Source organism: Phyllostomus hastatus, unplaced genomic scaffold, assembly GCF_019186645.2.
Source record: "Phyllostomus hastatus isolate PE091 unplaced genomic scaffold, TTU_PhHast_1.1 phas_contig_133, whole genome shotgun sequence".
NCBI classification, from domain to species: Eukaryota; Metazoa; Chordata; class Mammalia; order Chiroptera; family Phyllostomidae; genus Phyllostomus; species Phyllostomus hastatus.
The window spans coordinates 2,627,652-2,654,770 of NW_025333577.1; the positions used below are offsets into that span (position 1 = coordinate 2,627,652).

Sequence of the window (27,119 nt, forward strand, 5' to 3'; positions counted from 1 at the left end):
TTTTTTATTATTCAAGGAATTAAAATGGATGACACTACAGCATAGATCTTTGTTGTTTCATTCTCCTCTTTTCTAAGGAGAGTAGTCCTAAATTATAAAAGAATAGGTAAAGTATGTGAGCACAGAATATACTAAAAACATATCCAATTTACATATACTCCTGAAAAATACACATCATAAATCATTAAAGAAATGCAACTAGAACAACAAAAACAGGATGACAAATATATGGAAAGAGCTAAAATTATAAAAATAAATCAAGACTTTGTTAGAGTGGAAGAATGTAACCCTCATACACAATAAGTAAGAACGCATCAAGGCACGATTAGTTTAGAACGTACTTTGTTAGTTAACGTCAAAATGTAAACATTAAACTTCTGAGACATCTCCACAGTGTGAATATATAAAATTAAACTCAGACACTTTCAGAAAGTTTTCTTCAGTGTCATTACTATGAAGATAACAAACATTTCCTAAAAAATACCCTTTTACAGAGTGAGAACTGTTCAACATCTTATGGCTAAAGATTTCCCTAGTTTGCTTCACTCTTGATTCCTTTTGCCACTGTGAACTATGGTTAACATGCCTATGGATATGAGGTGAAATATTTGCCACATTTCATGTCATCATAAGGCCTATCTCCTGTGTAAACTCTGATAAGAAAGGAGAAACAATCAAAAAACATTTTCCCACATTCCCTGTACTCATAAGGACATTCTCCAGGGTGAAACTGGGAATGGAGGATTGTACTACAGAAAAAATTCTCATATTGCCTGTATATGAAAAGATTTTACCTGTGTGAATTCTCAGAAGATAACAGAGGCAATGAATACATAATAAAAGATTTCCCAAATTTCCTTAACTTATAAGAACTTAGACATTGTAAATTCTCTAATGACATTAGAGAGAATGGCTACAGTTCAAGCATTTCTTATACTCTCATCACTCAAATTGCATTTCGACAAACTCAATTTTGTTGACAAATTGCATATTTGACAGCATAAATAGAGTTTATTCATACTAGTGGAAATCACTAATACAGGAAAAACACTTCCCAAATTCACTACAGGCATAAGGCCGTTCTCCAGGGTAACTCTCTGATGACAACTGAGGGGAATGCTACAGAAAAAGGATTTCCTACTTTCACTGCACTCATGAGGCCTTTCTCCAAAAGGAAGTCTCCAAGGAAAATGAAGATTACTGATAAAACATCTCCCATATGCCCTACAGACATAAAACTTTGAACTGTGTGTAGTCTTTAATAACATGATAGTTAATGCAACAGATAAAAGATTTTCCACTTTCACCACATTCATAAGCATTTCTTTGGTGAGAACTCTGTGGTAGTAATGGAGGTTACTGGAACATATAAAGGATTTCCCCATTTAGTGCAGTAATCAGTCCTTTATCCAGTGTGAACACCTTGATGAAAATGGAGGGCAGAGCTACTGGTACAAGATTTTGTATGTTCACTGCACTCATAAGGCCTTTCCCCAGTGTGTACTCTGTGATGTACATAAAGGTCAGAGCCACTGCTAAAAGACTTTCCACATTCACCACACTTATAAGGGCTTTCTTCAGTGTGAACTTTCCGATGACGACGAAGAAGAAAGCTATGGGTAAAAGATTTCCCACATTCACCGCAATTATATGGTCTTTCTCCTGTGTGGACTCTGTGATGAATACGGAGGGAAGAGCTACGAGTAAAAGATTTCCCACATTCACCACACTCATAAGGCCTTTCACCAGTGTGAACTCTGTGATGTTTACGGAGGTCACAGCTACGGCTAAAAGATCTACTACAATCACCACACTTATAAGGCCTTTCTCCACTGTGAATTCTCTGATGAGAATTAAGGGAATCTTTTTGCTTAAATGATTTCCCACATTCAGTGCACTCATAAGGCCTTTCTCCAGTGTGAACTTTCTGATGATGACCAAGACCTGAGCTACTGCTGAAATTTTTCCCACATTCACCACACTTGTAAGGCCTTTCTCCGGTGTGAACTCTCTGATGAGAATTAAAGGAATCTTTTCGCTTAAACGATTTCCCACATTCAGTGCACTCATAAGGCCTTTCCCCAGTGTGAACTTTCTGATGATGACCAAGACCTGAGCTACTGCTGAAAGATTTCCCACATTCCCTGCACTTATAAGGCCTTTCTCCAGTGTGAACTTTCTTATGATAACCAAGACCAGAGCTACCACTGAAAGATTTCCCACATTCTCCACACTTATAAGGCCTTTCTCCAGTATGAACTCTCCTATGAACATGGAGGGCAGAAATCCTGGTAAAAGACTTCCCACATTCACAACACAGAAAACACTGTCTTCCAGTAAAGAAGCTCTGGTCCTCAATGAGTGTGTCATCACAGCCAATAGCTTTATTGCATTCTCCTGCCGTGTAATATTTTGTAGTTTGAAAAGTCATCCCAGACTTAGAGATTTCCTTTGTCCTGTGCATGGCGTAAGCAGCCAGTGGCTCACGATGTCCAGAACTGATGAGGAAGCATTTTTCATCCTGGCTAGAGCTACGAGCCTTCCACAACACATGGGAATTGCAGCTCTTTCCAAGCGAGACCCTGTCCACACTGCTGATGAAACAATTCTTTGTTGTGTCCTGCTCCTGGAGCTGGTGACTCTGTGCACTAAAATAAAATGGTTTTGCACATGCCCCACACCTCAGCAGTGTTGGGACCTGTTGGGTTCCCTGCTGGTCAATGGAGAAGAAAATTTGTCTCAAGACACACCCACAACTTTCACATGGGTGGTTCTTCTGGGAAGACAGTGCTGACTTCAGATTCATAGCCCTTGAGACTCTTACAGAAACATTCTCTTCAATGGGTGCCTCCCCATCCTCTGCTCCACAGCAGCAACCTGAAGAAAAACAAATGCTAGTGAAGTACATACTGACCTATAGGGAGCAGATTTTCTCATCACTGATTTGCATCAGTTACATCTGGCATGATTTTATATGCTGATTTCAAGACAAATGAGAGTCTCAAGAAAAGCCCCTCAGTGTTGAAATATGGGGAACCCATTAACTGAAGGATACCAGGATGCAGGGGAACCTAAGGAAGAGAAGCTGGCTTTAGAAGCTATTCCTGGCATATGGGCTGCCTGCAAAACCCTTCCTAGTTCTGTTTTAAGGCTGTGTAGTGGATATGAATGTGCCACAAACCATGAAAATCAACCACAGGAATGCAGATGCTGTCTAAGTTTTGTATAGAAATATGAGCACACTTCAAGTTTCAACAGGCATTGATCAAAAGGGGAGAGCACACAAAAAAGAGTCCTCAGAGAAGGGGTTGTGGTGTAGAGGTTAGAGAGGCAGAAATTACCCATGGCTGGAAATCAAGAGTATGAAGGAAAATTATTACAATTATCAAACTAGAAATGTGCCAACACTGGGAAAGGACAAGTGCATTTAAGTGTGGCCACAGGTAATGGTGAGCAACTTCAGTTAAAGAGATCATATCCCTCATTATGTTTTAACCAAGCCTTGGAATCAAATTTTCCCCAACTGCCATTCACCAAGTGAGATCCCCTGTAACACTACTCTGTCAAGGCTGGATGCCTGTCCCTCTTGTAATACACAAAGAACTGTTCCCATCCCTCCTCTTGGAGCTATCAGGTGGAAAATTGATGATGCAACTCCAAAGAGAAAGCAGAAGAGGTGAATAACCAGCACTGTTGTAGACCAACTCTGCACTAAGTGTAGAGTTGGTCTACACACAGACGTCAGTGGCCACAGCAAGGTGGCAGAATAAAAAATACAAATATTCAACCCCCTTCAAGAATAATTAGACAATTATCCATGTTAAATAGCATTCCTTCATGAAAGGGGAAGAGGCTTAAGAGACCAGGTATTTCAAGGAGCTACAAGGTGGAACCTAACACAAGGAGCTGCACAAAACGATAGCAAGAAAGACTGGCTCAGTGAACAGGGACAGATTCAAAAGAAAAGGGTAAGAGTTTCTCGGACACACTGTACATGTGCTACCATTGACTCTACTAGCCTGTTTTGTGTTACAAGCCTCCAAGAGATTGCTAAATATTTAGAATACCACAGCCCTGGCCACTGAGGACCCCTTTAATATTCACAATGCTGAGCTTGGTCATGGGGCAGCAAGAAGAATGGGACATGAAACTTCTCATCAGCCCAAAACACAACACACCACCTAGCAAGCACCCTTGTATGCATATGCAGATAAAACTACACCTCTAAACAGAACTGGGTCCAGAAAGCCAAAAAAGTAACTCTTCATCAAATATCAGACATCAACACTCAGAGAAAGGGAAATATGAAAAAAATCACAAAAGAAACATCACAGTGTTAAAGTGAATTAAGCCAAATTATGGAGATATATATATTGACAAAAATAATTTTAATGATCATTTCTAAAATTTCAGTCAGGTACAAACAAATATACTTGGAACTAAACATAATGAACAGACACACATGGAAACAAAACATGGGGATCAGTGAAACAGAAATCATAAAAAAGATGAACAAAATTTTAATTTGGAGAATACAATGAATAAAATGAAAAATGCAAAAGAGTTTCAAAAGTAGACAAGGGCATCACCTCAGAGGCAAGTGATTTAAAATCCTCCATGTAAAAAAAAATGTAGGGCAGCACTGGTGAATTTTGGAACACCAAAGAGATAACGTGTATTTGCATTATGGGAGTCCCAAATGCAAATTTGGAGGGGCCAAAAGGAGAAAATGACAGATAGATAAACATGAGGGAAAAGACAAACATACAGAATTGGTTTTAAGAAATGAACTACAGATTGACTTCACAATATGAAAAAGAAATTTGAACAGCCATGTTTAACATCCTCCCAGTTCCCTGTACACATTCAATGCAAACAGGATTTCAGCACAACATATGATAATAAAAGTGTCAAAAATAAAAAGAGAAAAAAAATTTGAAAAGACCAAAGACAATAGAAACTTGTCATGTTAAGGACAACACTCCCATAAGACAGCAATATTTTTCTCTGAAGAAACCTTGCCCTGGCTGGCATAGCTCAGTGGATTGAGCGCGGGCTGGGAACCAAAGTGTCGCAGGTTTGATTCCCAGTCAGGGTACATGCCTGGGTTGCAGGCCATGACCCCCAGCAACCACACATTGATGTTTCTCTCTCTCTCTTTCTCCCTCCCTTCTCTCTCTAAAAATAAATAAATAAAATATTTAAAAGAAAAAGAAAAAAAAAGAAACCTTGCAGACTTGGAGAATGTCAAATGATATATTCAAAACACTAAAAGAAAACATCTGCAAAGCACAATGTTTTATTCCATAAAAACCTCGTCCTCACTTTAACAAGCAAAAAAACTTTCCCAGACACAAAAGATGAAGACGTTAATTTCCACTCATCCTGACTTACTACAAATGCTGGAATAAAAAAGATCTCTGAGCTGAAATAAATGCGTACTACATAGAAGCAGGAAACCGTGGGAAAATGTAAAACTCTCTGGTAAAACCAGGATGTCATCAGGGTCACAATACTAAGACAGTTCATATGTGGATACACTTTATTGAACTCTATTGTACAGGACAAACAAAGTAGATTAAGGATAACAATGTGACAATATTTGTGAATAGGTACACAATATAGAAAGAGGTGAACTATGAAATCAAAACATGTAAAGGGGTAGTGTGACAGAGAGTCACAGAGTAGAATTTTTTGAGTGCAGGGAAGCTGTTTTCAGGGTACAACGAACTGTTAAGAAAATGAGTTACATGTAAGTCTAATAAAAAACAAACCACAACCACAATCCTGTGAAAATGGATGCACAAAAAAGAAAGAAATCAAATCTCAAAAACAACAAAAAAGAACTGGCTAGTGTGGCTCAGTGGACTGAGTGCTGACCTGTAAACCAAAGGGTCACCAGTTTGATTCCCAGTCAGGGCACATGCCTGGGTTATGGACCAGGTCCCCATTTGGGAGTGCATGAGAGGCAACCACACATTGAAGTTTCTCCCTCTCTTTCTCCCTCCATTCTCCTCTGTCTAAAAATAAATAAAATCTTTAAAAAAAAGAAAATAAAAGGAAAAAGAAAAAAATACAGAAAAAGAAAAGAAGAAAAAAGCAAAAGGGAAAGACAAAAGGAACTACAAAAGAGGCAGAGAACATGACAAGGTGGCAACAGTAGGTTCCTCCAGAAATTCTCCAATTAAAGATATGAGTGGGTGTAGGGATAAAAAACACAAGACACAAAACCATTTGAGATCTGTGCCCTGTTCATTGTCATCAGTTTGGCTCAATAAACACTTACAAAAATCCTCATGATGGGTGAAAAAGGTGAAGAGATTAAAAAGTACAGACAATTTCAGAATACTCAATTGCATGTAAAGTACAGTCTAGGAAACAGAGTCAATAACATTCTACTGATTATGTATGGTGTCACATAGAATCAGATTTATGGAGATGATCACTTAGTTATATAACGTATAATTATGAAACTAATACAATGCATGTCAATTGTATTTAAAAATAAGAAAAATAAGAGAGTAACTAAGTACATGAATATATAAATAAATTGAAGCCTGTGCTCCAAAAAGAAAACAGAAGTCCCCAAGATACGACATCTGCTGCTTCCACGAGACTCACTAAATCTTTATGGACACAAATAAGCTGAAAATAAAGAGACGTAAAAAACATTCCATGCAAATAACACCAAAGAGAGTGGGGAGGATAACAACTGTAAATTCTACGTGCCCAACAATAGAACACCTAAGTACATAAGCAAACAATATGAGATCTGAAAGGGGAAAATGCAAGCCAACACTACTAGACTTGGATATGCACCTTCCAACAATGGGTATATCATCCATTTCTAAAGCAATAAGGAATTATTGAAGTTTGAAAACACTGTTGAGGAAACAGGGTTGATAAATGTATGCATAGCATTTTATCTACCCCTGGCCAAGCGGCTCTGTTAGAGCATTGTCCCATATACACCAAAAGGTTGTGGGCTTGATTCTTGGGCAGGGCACAGACATAGGTTACAGGTTTGATCCCATTACACGCACGTACAGGTGGAAACCGATCCATGCTACTCTCACATTGATATTTCTCCTTCTCCCTCCCTTCTTTCTCTAACAATCCATACACATATTTTGCAGAGAGTACAAAAAATATAGACACTTGTAGAAATGTTCGAGAATATAAAAAATGCTTTTCCTTACTAATCAATGTGAAATCTATTTGGCTTCTGGCAATACTACTGAGGTCAGGTCCTTCCCTAGGAGGGTTCTGTATAGCAGGTATGGGGGCAGCAGGGAGAGTAGGGGGCAGTGCAAGCAAACCAGCCCTGCCAGTCCAGGATCCACCCAGCACACTGGGGAAGTGAATAGTGCCTGCAATCCACATGGGAGAACAGAGCAAACTCTGAGGAATGGAGGGCACGGGGGACATGCAAAGCCTCACTGGTGAGATGGAGGGTCTTTTTTTTTTTTGAAACTGTGAGTTAGTTTATTAATATTTGGGACAATGAACAAAAAAAAAACCCCACACCCCTGTAGACATGATCAGGGGCCAGCCTAAGACCCGATGTTGCTGTGCATCTCTCCCTGGGTACATGACTGGTCAGAACCCTTAGAGCTTAGGATACAAGAAGCAAACTGCAATCCTGAGGAAGGGGTATGCAGGCAAAGCAAAGAGTGTGCAGGGAGTGTCAGGGTCTTACCCAGCAATGACATAAGAGCATAGTTCTCCAGCATGACACTGAGGAACACATGTCTGTGAGCCTCATCCAGAAGAAGCCATTCTGTCCTGGACAGATACACAGCGATGTCCTCAAATGTCACAAAAACCTATCAGAATTAATACAAATGAATCTGGAACAGTCTAAGACCCAAAATCCTACTGCTCCCCACAGCGAATTCCTTACAGGACATCCCCCACCAGGGAAGACAGCAGCAGTTGGTCTGCCTGCTGTCTCATCACAGTCTCATTCACCTCTCACAGTGTCCTGAGCAAAGGCAGGCAGGATAAGAGATAGTGGGGCAGATAAATGCTATCTAAACTAAGGGCCCTGCCTGCAGGGCCACATTCTTCCTGCTAAACAGGTCCACTGAGTCTCCCAGATTAGGCGTCCAAACCCAGCCATAAATGGGCTTAGGCTTCACCCTTAAATCCAAACACCAAGAATGTAAGCCATCCGCTCACACTTCCTCTACCTGTGCACACACTGTGTGATCTCTCCCTGCGTCATTGCTTCACACTCAGGTTCGCTCTCTCAGCTCTGCCCCCTTCACCCTCCTGCATAAAAGAGCCGCCACTTTTGTATGACTCCATCCTTGACCCTTCCAGATTCAGACCCATGTGAGCTGCTCACAAGAGGTTTCCACTCACTGCTGTTTGTAACTGATAAAAGTGTGAACTGAAAGAACCTTCTGATATTCCCCAAGAGGATTAACCTATCACCACCTTCCCCAACCCAGTGGATGGTTCCTCCACTGCTTTAGCTGCTAGGACCAAAAATGCTGGGGTGGTTTTGAACCCCTTCCCTTCTTTCTGCAACTGCAAAATCTTAAAATATACTTCTTTAAAACTTTAAAGGGGAGGGGGATGATGGAGGTGGAAGAAGGTATAAGAAGATAAATGGTAATGAGAAAAAAACACAATAAAATACAATAAAAGGTTGGACGAAGAATTCAACCTTTTCTCCTACCTCTGAGACACAGCCTGGATCTATCAGCTCTCCTCTGGATCACAGAACTCTCCAGGTCCAGGGCCCCCTGTCTCCTCCATTAACCCCCATACTCTGTTCTCCACTGTGCAGCCAGATGGAGCCTATTAAACCCAGGAGAGACCAACTCCTTTCTCTTATGCAAATATCCTATTATCTCCCTAATACATACCCAAATTATCAATTGACCACTTTACAAGATTCTTCCTTGTGCCTTGTGTTTAACACAAACAAAGTCGACCTGAGGTACCTATTCCCAGCTCTGTGGCATCTCCAAGCATTTGCAGGTGCAAGAGTCCCTTCCCAGATAACTTCTCTTAAATGCTTACGCTGGCTGCCTGTGTGGACCAAAAAGAAAAAAAAAAAATAGGAAAGGGGCTCATAAAACCCTGACCAGTCTAGGGGAGTCCCCCATAATATCCTTACAAACTGAGAGACAGAAAAGATCATTATATATGGTCGGAAATCAAAACTTTGTAACTAAAAGCAAGTCATGGCAAATAGTCATGACTTAGACCTCTATCTTCCCTGAGGAAGGTGAATTTTTACCTTAACTGAGCCCACCTTTACATTTTTGCACCTTTGCTAACATATCTTTGGAATGTCATGATAATTTTCTTTTTTCTTACCCCTCAGGGCACAAACACTGCATGAGAGCAGAGACCAAAAAACCCCTCAATGTTATTGTCATGTTAATTCATTAAAAAATAACTATCTTATACCCAATAATGTGTAACAGTTTGTGTCCATTTTTACCTTTTATTTAACATCAAGGATTTTCCTGCTTTGTCTTCTCCCACCTCGCTAACCCATCCCCAAATGATTTCAACTTCCAAACTTGTATGTCTACCTTTTTTATTTTGATGTATAAAATAAGTGGTAAAACTGCCATTTTCCGAAGCACTTTCATACTCCGATGAGATTTTTTCCCTGGAAACTGTCATCAGTTCTGTTCAGATCAACATTTCAAAAAGTCTCTATAGTTTGAATGTCTCTTATGTTCATACCAGAAATGGGAGCACCTTATATTACCCATGACCTGCATTCAGGATTGGGGTATCCCCAGGGTCTCCTCATTTGAAAGCTGGAAAATTACCAAGGGAAGTGTTTTTAGACACTATATGGTAATGTCATCAACAGATAGAGGCTGGGACACCCTGTCCTTCTTTGTCTGTTTTGATAATGATTTTCAACTTATGCACCTGTGGGAAAAAGCAATCAAGCATCCTTCAGCTCCAAGTAAGCAGGTCTCAGCTGTATTTCAACCCAGCCCTGGAGTCTGGTGACCTCTGGCTAAGTATCTCCCCAGTGTGGCCTCTTACCAGCTCTGTGACCTAGAACAAGGGCTCTTCTTCCTGTGCCTCACTGTCCTCATCACCCCAGTCCAATTGGTTTTCTATCTCAGAAGCACCTAAACAGCTTTGAAAACCATGTCACAGCCTGTGTCTCTCTCAGTTCACAACCATCCCAGGCTCCCAGGACCCTCAGAATGAAGGTGTAACTCCTATGCCTCCCAGTTATGACATGATGCTGCCTCAGACTGTTGAAACCAGATATAAGGCCCAGACCAGATTTGTGGGTTTATCTGGGTCAAGGACACCTGCAGGTGTTTAGAAACCACACCAGGCGGCACCACAGCTGGTCACCCTCGCCAACCCCATAACACCATGTGTCACCCACGAGCACCTAAGATTCCTGACGCTGGGGCTAGGGTTGCAGGATGTGATGGGTGCCCTGCACCCGTGCTGCAGGGCTCGGTGGGCTGAGGAGGGAGGGCCCAGGGATGCACAGTCTCCTCGGCCACACGCCTCAGCGTGTTCACTGCCATTGGACTCTGTGGCAGGGAAGTGGTGGGAGCGGCAGACAAGGAGGGTGTCCCTGGTGTTGGGGTTACTGTCCCAACCCTGACTCCAGACACCCAGACAGCGTACTTGACCTCACAGCTTCTGTGGGGAGCAGCGCACTGGCACCTTCTCCTTTCCATCCTGTGACCACGAGACCCTGATCCTGTAATAACAAAACTTAGAGAACAGGAATCCCCACCAGGAGACAGATGGAAGAATGCCCTACAGTATGGCCCCAATGGAAATGCCTTTCATGAGTCATTATTAACTCAGCCTTGTGATATTCTGCCTGCCTTCTGGGTAATTTAAGGTGTATATTCCAAGAATGGGATCTTGTATTTCCCCAGCTGCCTCGAGGAGTGGATTGGCAGATTTACACCCCAAGAATTCCCTAAGAATACTAAATCCACTCTATTCCCACCCCTGTGGACAGTATTTCTTGGGTGAGGAAGTGCCTGCTATGCCTGCTAGGCCTTTGATTCAGACTATGGGGCATGTGCTCCCTCAGGTGAATGTGGTTGGGGGATGTTGCTCTAGTCCCTAATGCTCTCTATCCTGCATCAGGAGGACCCACATGGCAAATTAAATGTAATAAATAATACACTAATACTCCAGTGAATCCATGCCTAGTGCAACCAGAAGTCTTAGCTCTTCCTGGGCAGCAGCGACTGGAATCCTCACTGATTTGATCTGATGTCTCCTACTTACGTTATACATTTTTTCAAACAATGGAGTACATGTCAATGACATCAAAGACAAGCAATTATAGGAAATCAGCCCAGAAAGTGCCTATAAAGTTCCAAACCTACCTACCAACCCAATATGCCAATAAAGCTAGTGACACTAACTGGTTTGGTCCGAAGTACATCCTGTGGTATATTAAATACGGTTATTAAACATATTAATGTGGTATATTAAACACTAGGTTAAAAATAAATATACATATGATAGCTACTGAGGATCTGGCCAAAAAGCTTGTCATGTGCCCTGACTGGAAACTGAACCAGAGACCCTTTGGTTCCCAGGCCTTCATTCAATCCACAGAGCCACATCAGACAGGGCTCTTTGAATATTTCTTGCCAATTCCTTCTAACCTGCAATTTCTTTTGAGAAATCACCTGATAGTCTTAAGGGAATTCTCTGTAGGTAACTAACTTCTTTCCTTCTTCTGCTTTTAAGATTCTCTCTTTACCTTTAAACTATGGCATTTTATTTTATTTTTTTCTTGACTGTAAGCTTCCTCTTCTGTGAGGTGATCTGCCTTCTTTACTTTGGATGATGGAACATAATAGAAACTTAATAGCTTAATATATTGTTGCCAGCATCTTAAACTTCCATTTCCAAACCCCTCCTTTTTACAAACATTCTATTTATTTCTTTTTAGAGAGAGGGGAAGGGAAGAAGAAAGAGAGGAAGAGAAACATCGATGCGCAAGAGATACATCAATCGATTGTCTCTTGCTGCCATAAATAAGAGACCTGGCCCACAAGCCAAGCATGTGCCCTGACTGGGAATTGAACTAGCAACCTTCCAGTTTGCAGGCTGACACTCAACCCACTGAGCCATAACAGCCAGGGTTAATCTTCAGCATTTTGATTATGATGTATCTTGAAGTGGGCATCTTTTCATGCATGTTGTTTGAGACTGTGCTTTCTGGAATTGCATGTGTATTTACTTCATGAAATTAGGGTGTTTTTTTCTCTCTCACTATTTTTTAAAACAGATTTCCAACTTCTTGTTCTTTCTCTTTTCCTTCTGGCACCCCTGTGATGTGAATGGTGGATCTCTTGAAGTTGTCCCAGAAACTGCTTATAGTACCCTCATTTTCTTTGGATTCATTTTTCTTCTGGTTATTCTGATTGGTCAGTTTTTGTTCCTTCTCTTCCATATTGATTTGGTTCTCAGCTTTATCACCTCAACTGTTGCTTCCCTGCAAATTTTTTATTTCAATTAGTGTATCCTTCATTGCTGACTGGATCCTTTTAATGCTGCTGAGGTCCTCATTAAGTTTTTAGAGCATCCAAATAAAGTTTTGAAGTTGGCATCTGATTGATTGCTAATCTTCATTTCATTTAGCTCTTTCTCTGGAGTTTTAATCTGTTCTTTTATTTGGGCCATGTTTGTCTCCCTGTCTTGGCAGCCTCCCTGTGTTTGTCTCTATGTATTAGGTAGAGCTGCTTTAACTCTCTGTCTTGGTAGTATGGCCAAATGTAGTAGGTGTCCTGTAGGGTCCAGAGGTACAAATTTCCTGATCACTGAAGTTGGGTATTAGAAGTGAACCCTTTCTATGAGCTGAATATACCCTCCTCTTGTACTTGAGGCTTTGTTGCTGTTGACAGATCAAAAAAAGGGATTTACCCAAGCCAGTCAGAAGGAAGGATTGGCTGTAACCACTCTGTCAATCCAGAAGGAAGGATTGACCACCAACTTCTGCCATCCATGGATGATCAGCTATGCGGGGGCAGGGTGGTGGTGCTCTGATGTGGTCCGTAGCTGTCCACTGGGTGCTCTGTCCCTGGAATTCACCAGGTGGTTCAGGCCAAGGTCAGCTCCTACCTGTCTTTTGCCCTCAGCCACCCTGCCAGAGATACAAAGCAATCCGAGATGGCTGCTACTTGTGCTGGGCTTGGAGATTCCCAGAGAAAGCCATGCTATGGAGCTAGGCAGGCTTCTGCTAGTGTCAGACCTAGGGCTCACTGTGGCTAGGTGTTGTTTGATAGAATTCAGGAAGTTATGAAACATGAGCCAAGACCAGACATTCATGTAGAAAAGTAGTATAGGAATGCCCACAAGTTGGGTGGGGCGGAGTCTCTTTTAAACTGTTAGACATGTTGATGGAGAGTCTCAGATATGGCACCACCTTGCCTGCTCTGGGGTGTGGGGGGAGGGTTTAGAAAAGGGACCATTACCTCGCTGACCTTAATGCCAGATACTTCAGTGTCTCCCTGTGTATCAATGGTACCTTTCAAGCTCCTGTGTCAGTGCTGGAGCAGAGAGAATGAGTCTGAGTAGGTGAGTCTGCATCTGGGGTCTTTTTTTTTAATTGAAAATGTGTTTATAGGGATGGTTCCCCACTTACCTTGATTCAGGGTACTTTTAGTGTTGCTTCCTTCTGAAGGAGCATCCTTCTGTAAGCCTTGCTTTTCCTCCTGTAGGCTGACAGAGGACAGTGGAGCAGCCAACACACAAAACTGTTTGTGCATGGCTAAAGATGGTGCTGATTTTATAGCATCCTTGGCATTTCACATCCTTGAAGTAGGAATTGGGGCTCTGCACCAGGCATTTCTTCTGTTCCCTCTTCTCTTCTGGAGAGGGATGAAGGTGATCCTTTATGAGAAGCATGTTGTTGTGGGGAGGTTGTCATGGCCAGAAAGCTGTGTCTAGGGTCTTTAAGAGAAATTGCTTGGGACTTAATTTTCTTGCACTAACAGAATCCCCACTTGTTTTTGCAGACAAAAGTTATGGGGACTTATCCTCCTGGCACTGGAACTCTGGTGTGGGGTTCTGCTGTGGGGCTGGACTCCTAGCTCCCAAGATATCTCTCTGGAATTTTTATCCACTACATGTGGGTGGCGGTCCAACCCATTTCTCATCATTCCCCTACTACTAGTTTGGATGAATGTGGTTTCCTTAATTCCCTCTTCCCCAGACTTCCATTCAACTCAGTATCTGATGGTTCTGAATGATGATTGTCCTATATTTTTGCTGTAATGTTGATGTCATTGTGTGAAGAGTTAAGCCATATCTGCCCATGCTGCCATCTTGACCAGAGGTCCAGAGACAATTTAGAGTGAGGCACAAAGGGACCAAACATAACAGAAACAACGAGACTCTTGAAATTCTTAGGGGCTGGTAGGAAAAATTAGAAATGGATTCTGCTCAGTTAATAAAGTTGCTCAACTTGGAAGTGTCAGAGCCACAGGATATCAAGTAATGTGTGGCCCTAGAATATGCAGATAAAGCCTTGAGGTCATTCTCAGAAAAGTGGCAAGCCCCTGTGGAGATTTAAGAGTATCATCCATGCATTCGACGGATGACTCTGTCACGTGAAATCTGGTGGACATCTAGAGCATGATGTTGGCCATCAATGCACTCTATCCACACTGAGGAGCTGTATCTACTTCCTATCCAGGAATAACTGTATTCCTGGGACATTGCCATCCAGAGTCAGGTCTTACCTCTTCTTTGACAAAAGGCAAAATCCTGACAGTACCTCCTGACAGTGATTCGGAAGGCCTATTAGCCCTGCTGGATTAAGGTACTTTATTCAGTTTGTCCTGCAACCTGGCCATGGAATCAAACTACATCAGCCAAAGCTCCCCTGAGACCTAGGTGAGCCTCTGAAATAGGTGACATAATTAGTAAATGATTACTGAAGAAATGAAACATGATGTCATGGCTTTCCTTTAACTCTTCTAAATTTCTCGGCTCACACTTCATTATATCTTTCTCACCTCACTATTTTTCTTCAAGTTTTCAGGAGTCAAAAGGACCCACACTTTGTAGAAAGAAGATATTCAGTCACATTTCCAGCAGAGCCATAGCTCAAGTTAGTTCTGTCATTCTTAGAACTAAGTGTCCTTTATGTATTACCCATTGGGACTTACCTGTCTTAGGGCTTCATAGATCATTTTCTCATATAGCTATTTTAGTAAAACTCTTGTATATCCCCACTCATCAACATTTCCTTTTTTCAGAAATCATGAATCCACCATGGCTGGTGTGCCTCAGTGGATTGAGCACCTGCCTGTGAACCAAAGGGTTGCCAATTCAATTCCCAGTCAGGGCACAGTCCTAGGTTGTGGGCCAGATCCCCGGTGGTGGGTAGATGAGAGGCAACCACACACTGATACTTCTCTTCCTCTCTTTCTGCCTCCCTTCCCCTCTAAAAATAAATATCTTTTAAAAAAAGAAATTCTCAATCTATAACTCTTTCACAGAAATAATCCCCAGTCCCCACCCAGAAACTGTCACTACATTTATGGGGAAAATGATCATTTCCCTGCCAGGTGAAGAAATATAAGAATCCAAAATGTGTTTCTCATGTTCATATGCCCACTTTCCAAACCTTCAAGGATGGCAATATCACAGCCATTCTTGTACAAAAATGTAAATTTTGTACAAAACCACTATTTCCAGGTAGTTAATATTCACAGAAGTTAAAACTACATTTTATCTCAGAAAATTCAATGAGAATTTCATCTGCAAAAACAATTATTTTTGGCCCTGGATGCTGTGTCTCAGTGGAGTGAATGCCAGCATGTGAACTGAAAGGTCACTGGTTTGATTCCCAGTCAAGGTACACACATGGGCTGTGACCCATGTCCCCATAGTGGGCATTCTAAAGGAAATTGATAGGTGTTCTTACACGTGGATGTATCTGTATCTTTCTTTCTCCCTCCCTTCCCCTCCTTCAGATGAAAATGGTAAATCACTAACATTTAGAAGGGCTTTAAAGATTTAGCACTAATCCAAGACATTTCACTAAAAGCAGTGAGGAAGAAAAGACGAGGTAAAAGGAGATTTTTAGAGTGTCCACACATGCCACCTGGTTCCTTTAAATGGATTGTTTAGTAAAATGTCATGGATGCGGATTGCAAATATCACCAAAGATATGCTAGACTCACCCTCCTATTTGAAAAAGCCCATGAACCATAATTCTGCTAACCGGAACACAGATACATTGATTCATCCTCATTTGGCCAATGTACTTGTCTAGCACAATCAGGGCTAAGAATCTCAGTTGTGATGAGAATGTACTGGGCATTGTAGCAAGGGCTTATGTTCAGAAGGACTACTCAAAGATCTCTGGTGCAGACACAGGGACACTGGAAAGGAGGTTACTGAACAAGGTCAGGGCTGCAGGGAATAAATGGTAAGTACCATTGTCTCCCCCAGTCAGTCCTGACAGAGTACAGAGTCAAGTGGGCACTGAGTTTCCTATATGAAGAAGAGGTGAACTCTCCACCAAGGAGATAACAATACGGTAGGTCTCCAGCATCACTTCTGAGTATGCCCCAGGTATCACATTCAGCTGTCCTCAACAGTGCAGAGTGCATGTCAGTGACATGTACCAAAAACACCTGATGGGTCAAACTGAGGCATTATATTCACTGCAGTGGATAAAATTAAAGCCTGTCATGCAAAATGTCAGTGAATATGCAGAAAGACTTCTGAGTACCCAACTGTGTGTTAAACTTAAAAAGGAGGATGACAAAATGCAGCCAAGGCTCAAAGTAGTTTCACCTGGAAAAACCACTGGATCTGACAGATAGTGTCCCAAGAATACTATGAGGTAGAGGCTAAGCATTCTAAGACATCAGAAAAATGCAAAAACTTCCCCATACTTGATTTCCTCATATGATCCTCATATTTGATTTCCTGAGAAATACACTAATAGTTATTGACCTACTGATGGATGAATTAAAAAAAAATAATCATCATCAAAAACCAAATCCTGGAATATTAAAACCAGTGTTTACTGAATTTTGTTATTTCTATTGACCCTCATGAGGGCAAGGTTAGTCCCTTCATTAATTTCCTATCAGTCAGTGAAGTGAGTTTTGGGGAATTTTGTTGACACCCAGAGATGCCCATGTGGAGAATCCATACAGATACCTAGAAGCCCTGAAGCCACCTCCTCCCTGTGGTAGTCTGTGTGGATAGCAGCAGATATGGGAGATCTGCAAAACTCCATTCATTTTCCCCAAGAACTTGGGGCAGAAGGTTCCAGGGGGTTTTGGCTTGTGGGTGGTACCCAAAGTTGGTAACTAAATGTAAGGCAACTACTCTTTGAACAAGAACCAAGGCAGGGGGATCAAGGCTGCTCTTTATCACTATATTACAAGGGGAAATACTGAGGCCCATATAGAGCATCGATTTTCTTTCTTTTTAATTTTTGGCCTCCCCCCGCCGTTTTTTTGAAGATTTTATTTACTTATTTTTAGAGGGGGAAGGGAGGGAGAGAGAGAGAGAGAGAGAGAGAGAAACATCAATGTGCAGTTGCTGGGGGTTATGGCCTGCAACCCAGGCATGTACCCTGGCTGGGAATCGAACCTGGGACACTTTGGTCCCAGCCCGAGCTCAATCCACTGGGCTACGCCAGGGCATCGATTTTCTATAATCCTAACAATAGTCACACCAAAACTTTAAACCCAGGTTGCACTGTCCAAGGTATGGGGAGGATCTAATCACTCATCTCTTCTCTTTGCCTTCCGAGAGGGCTCAAGAAATACTTGTTCATCCTCATACCATCAATTTCACCAATTTCCCCTCTCAAGTCCTGCTCCAGCCCAGCAAACCCCAGGTGACAGACCATGAAAATGGGTGAACACTAAAAAGGAAGGCTTTTTATTATATTACTGTTTGCACTAACAAAAGTGATAAAGTGTGTTAATAATGCAGAGTATTCCTTAAAAGGATATATGTACCTACTACGTATTGTACAGCAAAAAGTCTGAAGAATTAGGAAATATTTTCCACTATTAAGAACAATTATTCCAAAACCCCCACAAATTTTCATAAGGTAAAAATTACTTGTTGTTCAAGGATTGAAAGTGGTGACACTGCAACACATATCTTTGCTATTTTATCACCTATTATTTACAGGAGAGTAGCTGAAGTTAATAAAACAACAGATAAATTATGTAAGCACATAATATACTAAAAATATATTAGTAGTGCATATACACCTGCAAAAATGCTCATTATAAATCTGTAGGGAAATGCAACTAAAACAACAGAGAGGGCAAGATGAACATGTAAAAAGAGCCAGAACTGATAAAAATAAAACACTCAAGATTTTTTTAGATGGGGAGAAACGACCCACATACACTATGTGTAAGGATGTGTAAAGTCACAACTAGTTTAGGTTGTACTTTGTTAGGTTCTTTAGAATTTAAACATGAAATTCTAAGACATGGCCGCACTGTGAACATATAAAATTAAATTCAGAGGTTTCCTCAGAAAGTTTTCTTCAGTGTCATTGCACTGGGAAAAAAAAAACACATTTTCCAAAATATAACCATGTACACAGTGAGAACACTCCAATGATAAAAGGGCATAAATTTATGGCTAGAGATTTCACATGATCACTTCACACTTGAACCATTTAACAAGTTTGAACTGTAATTAAGGTGAGTATGACTCTGAGATAAAATATTTCCTAAATTAGCCCTGGCTGGTGTGGCTCAGTTAAACAAGTGCTGGCCTGCAAACCAAAGGGTCGCTGGTTTGATTGCCAGTTGAGGCAGATGCCTGGGTTGTAGGCCAGTTCCCCAGTGGGGGGCACGCAAGAGGCAACCACAAATTGATGTTTTGCCCCCTCTCTTTCTCCTTCCCTTCCCCTCTAAATAATAAGCAAAAATTTTTTTTTGAAGAAAACTGAAGGAAAAAAAAAAAAGAAACCCACTTCCCACATTCACTCCACTCATAAGGCTTTTCTTTTTTGTGAACTATTCATGATAATTTGGGTGACTGTTACAGCTATAGGATATCCTATATTCAAAGCACTCATAAAGCCTATTCCCTTTGTAAACTCTGATAATACCAAATTACTGGTAAAAGATTTCCGAACTTTACTGCATTTAAAAAGTCTTTATCCAATGTAAACATTTCAATGATGACAAAAGGCAGAACTACTCATATTTTTCCACATTAACTGCTCTCATATGGTTTTCCTCCCGAATGAACTCTATAGTGTTGAATAAGGGAAGAGCTTTGTCTAAAACATTTCTTACATTCACTACACTCATAAGGTCTTTCACCAGTGTGAATGCGCTGATGACAACGATAACCATTCCGAGTGGAAAAAGATTTCCCACATTCACTGCACTCATAAGGCCTTTCTCCAGTATGTATTCTCTGATGAATACGAAGAACAGAGCTACTGGTAAAAGATTTCCCACATTCACCACACTCATAAGGCCTTTCTCCAGTGTGAACTCTCAGATGACACCGAAGGTCAGAGCTATAGGCAAAACATTTCCCACATTCACCACATTCATAAGGCCTTTTGCCAGTGTGAACTCTGTGATGCTTACGAAGGGCAGAGTTCATGGTAAAAGATTTCCCACATTCACTGCACTTAAAAGGTCTTTCGCCAGTGTGAAGCCTCTGATGAGAATTAAAGTTTTCTTTCCTCTTAAAAGATTTCCCACACTCACTGCACTCATAAGGCTTTTCTCCAGCGTGTACTCTCTGATGACAAATAAGGTAAGAACTACAGGTAAAAGATTTCCCACATTCTGTGCACTCATAAGGCTTTTCTCCAGTGTGAACTCTCTGATGACAAATAAGGTAAGAACTACAGGTAAAAGATTTTCCACATTCAGTGCATTCATAAGGCCTTTCTCCAGTGTGAACTCTCTGATGACAATTAAAGTGATATTTCCTTCTAAAAGATTTCCCACAATCACTGCACTCATAAGGCTTTTCTGTAGTGTGTACTCTCTGATGATCATGGAGGGCAGAGTTCCTGGTAAAAGATTTCCCACATTCACTGCACTTATAAGGCCTTTCTCCAGTGTGAACTCTGCGATGACAATTAAAGTAATATATTCTCCTAAAAGACTTCCCACATTCACCACACTCATAAGGCTTTTCCCCAGTGTGAACTCTCTGATGATCATGGAGGGAAGCACTACTGATAAAAGATTTCCCACATTCAAGGCACTCATAAGGCCTTTCTCCTGTGTGAACTCTCTCGTGGTCATGGAGGGCAGAGCTACTGGTAAAAGATTTCCCACATTCATTGCACTCATAAGGCTTTTCCCCAGTATGAACTCGCTGATGGTAACGGAAAGCAGAGCTACTGGTAAAATGTTTCCCACATTCACTGCACTTATAAGGCCTTTCTCCAGTGTGAACTCGCTGATGGTATCGGAGGGCAGAGCTACTGGTAAAAGATTTCCCACATTCTATGCACTCATAAGGCCTTTCTCCAGTGTGAAGTCTCTGATGATAACAGAGGGCAGAGCTACTTGTAAAAAATTTTCCACATTCTATGCACTTATAAGGCCTTTCTCCAGTGTGTACTCTCTGATGACATTTAAAGTCATATTTCCTCTTAAAAGTTTTCCCACATTCACCACACTTATAATACTCTTCTCTAGTGAGAAGTCTCTGATGATCATGGAGAGCAGGGCTACTGGCAAAAGATTTCCCATATTCAACAAACTCATAAGGTTTTTCTCCCGTGAAAAGTCTATGAGGAGCAGAGAGAGCCGAACTACTGGTAAAAAATTTTCCACATTCACAACACACAAAACACTGTCTTCCTGTAAGGAAATCATGGTCCTCAACAAGTGTGTGGTCACAGACAATGGCTTTCTTGCATTCTTCTGGGTTGTAATAATGTTGTATACTTTGAAAAATCTTTCCAGAATCAGAGATTTCCTTTGCCCTGTGCATGGCGTGAGTAGCCAGTTTCTCAAGATGTCCTGAGCTGATGAGCAAGCATTTTCCAACCTGACTAGAGGTACAAGGCTTCTGTGACACATGGAAATTGCAGCTCTTTGCAAGTGACACCCTGTCCACACTGCTTATGAAACCATTCTCTGTTGTGTCCTGCTCCTGGTGCTGGTGATTCTTTGTACTGAAATAAAATGGTTTTGCACATGCCCCACACCTCAGCAGGGGACTCTGTTGTGTTCCCTGGTGGTCAACCAAGAGGAAAATGTCTCTCAAGACACACCCACAACTCTGACAGGGGTGGCTCTTCTGGGAAGTCAAAGCTGCCTTGGTATTCTTAGCCTGTGAGACTCTTACAGATAAGTTTTGTTCAGTGGGTGCCTCCACATCCTCTGCTCCACAGCAGCAACCTGAACAAAAAGAAATGCTGGTGAAATACATAGTGACATATTGTGAGGGAGGGACTTTTCAGATCACTAATTTCCACCTGTCACATCAAGGCATGGTTCCATGCAACAATTGTCAAGACAAGTGAGACAGACTCTGAAAAAGTGGTGGCTGTGCATTACTAGACCAGTAAGGTTAATAAATAATGGGCACCTCATTAAACAAAGTACACTGGGATGAAACAGGACACAAGGAAGAAAGATAGGGGTTAGAAGTTGTCTCACTACTGGTGGCTGCCTACAAAAGCCTTCCTGCTGGTGATGTCAGGCTTTGTAGAGGATATGAATGTGCCCCAAACTACAAAAATCTACCACAGCAGAGCAGATATAGTACAAGGTTCATACACAAACATAGACCCCTCAAGGTGCAATAGACATTGACCAAAGTTGGAGAGCACACCAAAAAGACTCCTCAGAAAAATGGGTGTGGCGTAGAGGATACAGACGCAGATATTAGCCCTGGCTGGAAGTAGAAATGATGACTATGTGAACTAACAGGCAAAGTGCCAACACTGTGAAAAGACAAGTAGATTAGGGTGTAGCCAGTGGCAATGGTGACAGAATACAGTTAAACAGAACAGGATCCTCTTTATGTTTTAACAAAACCATGATATCCCTGGCTGGTGTAGCTCAGTGGACTGAGCATGGGCTGAGAACCAAACAGTCGCTAGTTCGATTCCCTGTCAGGGCACATGCCTGGGTTGTGGGCCAGGTCCCCAGTGGGGGCCATGTGAGAGGCAACTACACATTGATATTTCTCTCCCTCTCTTTCTCCCTCCCCTCCCCTCTCTCTAAAAATAAATAAACAAGATCTTTAAATAAAAAATAAATAAATAAACAAAAAACCCTGATATCAATCCCTTCCCAAGTACCATTCACCAGCACCAAACCCCTATGAGCCCATCCTGTGTTGGCTGGATTCATGTCCCTCTTGTGATACACAAAGGACTCGTCCACTTCCCTCCCAGTTAAGCAGTTACATTGAACACCAATGATGAAACTCATAAGGTAAAACTAAAGAGATGAGTAACCAGCACTGTCATAGAACTAAGCACAAACGGACCAAAGGAAAAAGATTTATGTGAGTGACAACAGAAAACTGGCAGAATGAAAAATACAAATATACAACCCACTTCGAAAATAATTAGACAAATATCCATGATAAAAAGCATCCCTTGATGGAAGGGGGAAATGCTTAGGAGACTAGTTTTTCCAAAGAGCCATAAGTGAAGAATCAAACAAAGAACTGCATGGAAAGAACTGCAGGGAAAACTGAAGTTCTAACAATGCTAGCAAACACATTTAGACTCAAAACACAAGGAGTGAGAGCTTCATCTAAAAGCTACAGGGCATGTGCTACTGTGGATTTTAGTGGCCAGTTTTGTAAATCACAATGGCAACTGTTGTTGCTGAGAACTTCAAGATTCCCTATAATATCTGCATACTCCTCACACATTTCTCCTCAAAGATTCTCCTCAAAGCATAGATATCAAGAGGAATCCTCTTGACCACAACATCACTTATGAAAGAATAACATCAGTATATCCCCAGCAATCTTTGTCCCCAAAGCCTCCAAAACAGATAGCTACATACATGGAAAACTGCTGCCCTGGCCTCTGAGGGCCCCTGTGATTTTTACTACTTGTACCTCAGCTTAAGGGACAAGAAGGATGGTAATTGAAACGTGTCTTCAGCTCAAAACACAACACATCACATACCAAGCACTCTTGTAACCACATGCAGATAAAACTACTTTTTGCCGTGGATGGTACAGATCAGTACATTAAGCACCGAATCCCAGTCCAGGCACATGCCTGGGTTGCAGGCCCTGTACCCAGACAGGAGCATCCAAGATGCAACCAATTGATGGTTCTCTCACATATCAATGTTTCTCTCCCTAACTCTCTCCCCAATGCCCCTCTGTCTAAAAGGAAATAAAATATCTTTAAGAAAAGTTTATGGGAACAAATAGGTTGAAAAATGAAGAGATATAAAAAACATTCCATACAAATAAAAACTAAGAGAGCAGGAATAGATAAAATTCTATCATACAAAATACCCGACCTCAATCACTATCACAAGGAAAAAGACATCCTAAAATGATAAAGGAGTCAGTTCATCACAAGGAAAACAAGTTAGTTATTATTTATCCAACCACAGAGCACTTAAGTACATAAGCAAACAATATAAGATCTGAAGGCAGAAAATATGACCCAAAAGTACTAGACAAGTTAAATATTCCCCTTTCAACAATAGGTAGATATAACCAATTAAAAGCAACAAAGAACTGCTGAAATTTAACTACATTTTAGAGAAAACAGAACTAATAAATACATACAAAATATTTTATCCACCCTTGGTCCGGTGGCTCACTTGTTTAGAGAGTTGCCCAGTGCACCAAAAGGTAATGGGTTTGATTTCCAGTGGGGGTGCCTCCAAAAGGCAACCAAGTGGTACTTTTCTCTCACATTCATGTTTCTCTCTCTCAATTCCTTCGCTTGCTCTAGTAGTCAGTAAACATACCCACAAGTAAATATTTAAAATATGTATGTAAAAATTATAAACAAGGATATAAAAAGTACCCTGGCTGGTGTGGTTCAGTGACTTGAGCACCAGCCTGCAAACCAAAGGGTTGCTGGTTTGATTCCCAGTCAGAGCACATGCCTGACTTGTGGGCCAGGTCCCCAAGTTGGGGGTGCATGAGAGGCAACCACACACTGATGTTTCGCTTCCTCTCTCCCTTCCCAACCCTTCTCTAAAAATATCTAAAAAAAATCTCTTTTAAAAAATTAAAAAAAAAATATATATATATATATAAAGTGCTTTTCTTTACTAATCAATGAGAAATCCACTAAGCTTCTACAAACACTATTGACCTCAAACCCTTCCCTATGAAGGTTCAGTGCAGCAGGTGAAGCAGGCTTCAGGGAGAGATGAAGCATGGAAAAAAAACATGCCTTACAAGGTACAAGGACTACAAAGAAAACTGGGCAAGCAAACAGTGTACACACAGTCCACACATGAGGACAGAGCAACCACTGAAGAATGAAGGGCACGGAGAAAATGCAGTCTACTTGAGGTCACTGGTGAGTGTGAGGGTGTTATTTTTTGTTTTTGTTTTTGGAAGATGAGAGTTAAGTTTATTATGTTTGGGCAATGAAGCAAAAAGAATGGCTCCTGAAGACAGGGTCAGGGGTGACCCAAGACCTGTTACTGTTGTCCTTTGCTCCCTGGGTACAACTCTGGTCAACACCCTTAGACTTTGAGATGGAAGAAATGGCAACCCTGAGGAAATGGGGGCGCAGGTCTACTGAAGGCAGCAGTGAAGGGAGAATCAATGTCTTACCCAATGAAGATATAAGAGCAAAGTTCTCCAGCATCACATCAAGGTACAGGTGTCTCTGAGCCTCATCAAGGAGGAGCCACTCAGTCCTCGAGAAATACACGGCGACATCCTCAAAGGTCACAACAACCTGTCAAAATTAATACAAATAAATCCAGAACAATCTGCCTGAAATCCTGAAATCCAAATGTTAACCACACCAAAACCCTTGCAGGGCTCCCAGTTCAAAGACAATTGGTCCCAGAGCTGACCGCGGTCTCATCACAGTCTCATTAATCACTCTCATTGCCCTCAGCACAGGCAGGCAGGATAAGAGGAAGTGGGGCAGATAAATTCCATCTAAACTTGTGGCCATGTCTGAAGGGCCCCCTTCTTCCTGCTAAACAATTCCATTAAGTCTCCCAGATCATGCCTTCAAAATAGAGCCAAATATGGTCTTATGCTTCACCCTTAAGTCCCAGGTAACTCGGGCAATCATCTCACACTTCCTCTAGCTGTGCATACCACTGTGTGATCTCTACCTCCTTTACATCTTCACACCCAGGTTCACTCCCTCAGCTATGTCACCTTTACCCTCCTCATGTACAAAAGGGCCACCACTTTTGCTTGATTCTATTTTTGACCCTTCCACAGATTTCCAGACTCCATATTCAGTTTCCATTCACTGCTCTTTGAAACTTTAAAAAATGTTAATCAAAAGAACATTCTGATATTCCTAAAGAGAGTTAACCTACCTACCAAAATCTCCCCCAGCCCAGCTGAATGGACCTGCACCATTGAACACTTTTCCTTTCTCTCCTTCAGCTGCATAATCTGAAACTCTACTTGCCCTCCTTAAAAAATAGATGGGGAAAGGTGGAAAAGTGTATGAAGGGGATGAATGATAATGGAAAAAAAGAATTCAAAAACTGGAACAACAATCCAACCTTTTCTCCTGACTCTGAGGCCCAACTCTGCACTCCCTTCCTCTTTTTTTAACTTCCATAATCTGTTTTCCACTATGAAAGCAAAGTGAGCCTGGAAGAAACCAACTACTTCCTCTTACACAAATAACCCATTATCTCCATGACAGATTCCCAAATTATCATTTGGCCACATAACAGGTCTGATGATTAAACTTCACCCTCAGGTGCTCTTTTTTTAACATAAATAAAGAAGACCTGAGGTACCTATTCCTATTTCCAGCTCTGTTTCTATGGGCAAGTGTCTCTCCCTGGATAACCATTCATAAATGCTTACAGTCACTGCCAGTGTGTACCAAAAAAAGGGGGCAGGTGGACCACTTGCCTAACCTGGTAAGCTTAGGGAGTCCTCCATGACAACCTTACAAACTGAGAGACTGAAAATGCCCCTATATATGGTTTGAAATTAAAACTTTTTAACTAAAAGTGAGTCATGGCAGGAGTCATGTCCTGTGCCTGTATCTTTCTGGAGGAAGGACAATTCTTACCTTAAATGAGTCATTCCATTTTTGCACCTGTGTTAACATACTTTTGGAACATCAATGTAATTTCCTTTTTTATTACCCTTAGAGCACAAACACTGCATCAGAGCACACACCAAAAAATGTCCCCATTGTTCTCATTATTGTGTTAATTAAATATTAACTATCCTATACCCACAATTGTAAAAGACATGTGTGTCTAATCATTTTTACTTTCTATCTAATATCAGGATTTTCGTTGTTTTATCCTGACTCCCACATCTGTAACCAATGGACTTAAAGTTCCCCAATTATATCTTCCCTTTTGATTCTGATGTATAAAATGAGTGATAAACCTGTCATTTTCTGAATTATTTTTCTCAACCTGTTGAGACTGTATTCAGTCAATCAGTTTGGTTCAAATAATGTTAAAAATGTCTCTACAGGTTTAAATGTTTCTTAGGTTAACACCAGAAATGGGAGCACCTTGCTTGGTATTATCTGTGACATGCACTCAGGATTGGGGTATCTCCAGGGTCCCCACATCCAAGAGCAGGGGAAAAAAAAAACAAGGGAAAAGTCTTTACACACTGTACTGTCACCCACCAGGGAGGGACTTGCGACAACCTGTCCTTCCTTGTCTAGGTTACAAAATGGTTTTCAACTTCAGATCCTGTGGAAAGACAAAATCAACCACCCTTACAGCTCCCGGTAAAGTCTCAGCCGTATGCCCACCCAATCCTGGAGTCTGGTGACCTCGGGCCAAGAGTCTCCTCAGTGCCGCCTCTTACCAGCCCTGTGACCTTGAACAAGGGCTCCTCTTCCTGTGCTCGCTGTCCTCATCACCCCAGTCCAGGCGGTTTTGTATCTAGAAGGCTCTAAAAGGCTTTCAAAACCATGACTAGCCTTTGTCCCCTCTAGGTTCACCACAACCCCAGGCTCCCAGGAC

The 27,119-nt window shown here is 41.5% G+C and overlaps 3 protein-coding genes across 5 annotated transcripts in view; all 3 read right to left on the reverse strand.

Moving 5' to 3' along the window:
• On the reverse strand, positions 1-21,358 carry LOC123826187 (zinc finger protein 501-like). 2 transcript variants are annotated; one of them, XM_045850164.1, is made up of 2 exons: positions 21,316-21,358; positions 1-2,877 (listed from the first exon to the last, which is right to left on the reverse strand). In XM_045850164.1, exon 2 carries the CDS (start codon positions 2,804-2,806, stop codon positions 1,406-1,408), a length of 1,401 nt encoding a protein of 466 aa, XP_045706120.1. In that variant the 5' UTR covers positions 2,807-2,877; positions 21,316-21,358; the 3' UTR covers positions 1-1,405. The 2 variants fall into 2 exon arrangements, with proteins under 2 accessions (XP_045706120.1, XP_045706111.1); XM_045850155.1 differs by lacking the exon at positions 21,316-21,358 and adding an exon at positions 7,700-7,812.
• LOC123826218 (40S ribosomal protein S27-like) lies at positions 13,643-14,015 on the reverse strand. Its single transcript, XM_045850206.1, has one exon. It carries the CDS (start codon positions 13,888-13,890, stop codon positions 13,645-13,647), a length of 246 nt encoding a protein of 81 aa, XP_045706162.1. The 5' UTR covers positions 13,891-14,015; the 3' UTR covers positions 13,643-13,644.
• The window catches only part of LOC123826093 (zinc finger protein 345-like), a 21,671-nt gene continuing 13,445 nt past the window's right edge, over positions 18,894-27,119 (reverse strand). Inside the window, exons 2-3 of one of the 2 annotated variants that reach the window (XM_045849953.1) lie at positions 24,751-24,877; positions 18,894-21,368 (exon numbers count right to left, since the gene is read on the reverse strand). In XM_045849953.1, coding sequence (XP_045705909.1) covers positions 19,204-21,368; positions 24,751-24,877 — 2,292 coding nt within the window. In that variant the 3' untranslated portion in view covers positions 18,894-19,203. The remainder of the gene's footprint in view (positions 21,369-24,750; positions 24,878-27,119) is intronic. The other variant, XM_045849960.1, reaches the window with a different exon arrangement.

What these genes read in the sequence shown, in the direction of transcription:
- LOC123826187 (XM_045850155.1), bottom strand. Translation starts at nt 7,733, where the DNA reads ATGCTGGAGAACTATGCTCTTATGTCATTGCTGG. An exon ending in TGCTCTTATGTCATTGCTGG is followed by an intron (nt 2,878 to 7,699) that starts GTAAGACCCTGA and finishes GTTTTTCTTCAG; the next exon opens with GTTGCTGCTGTGGAGCAGAG.
- LOC123826218 (XM_045850206.1), bottom strand. Translation starts at nt 13,890, where the DNA reads ATGCTTCTCATAAAGGATCACCTTCATCCCTCTCCAGAAGAGAAGAGG.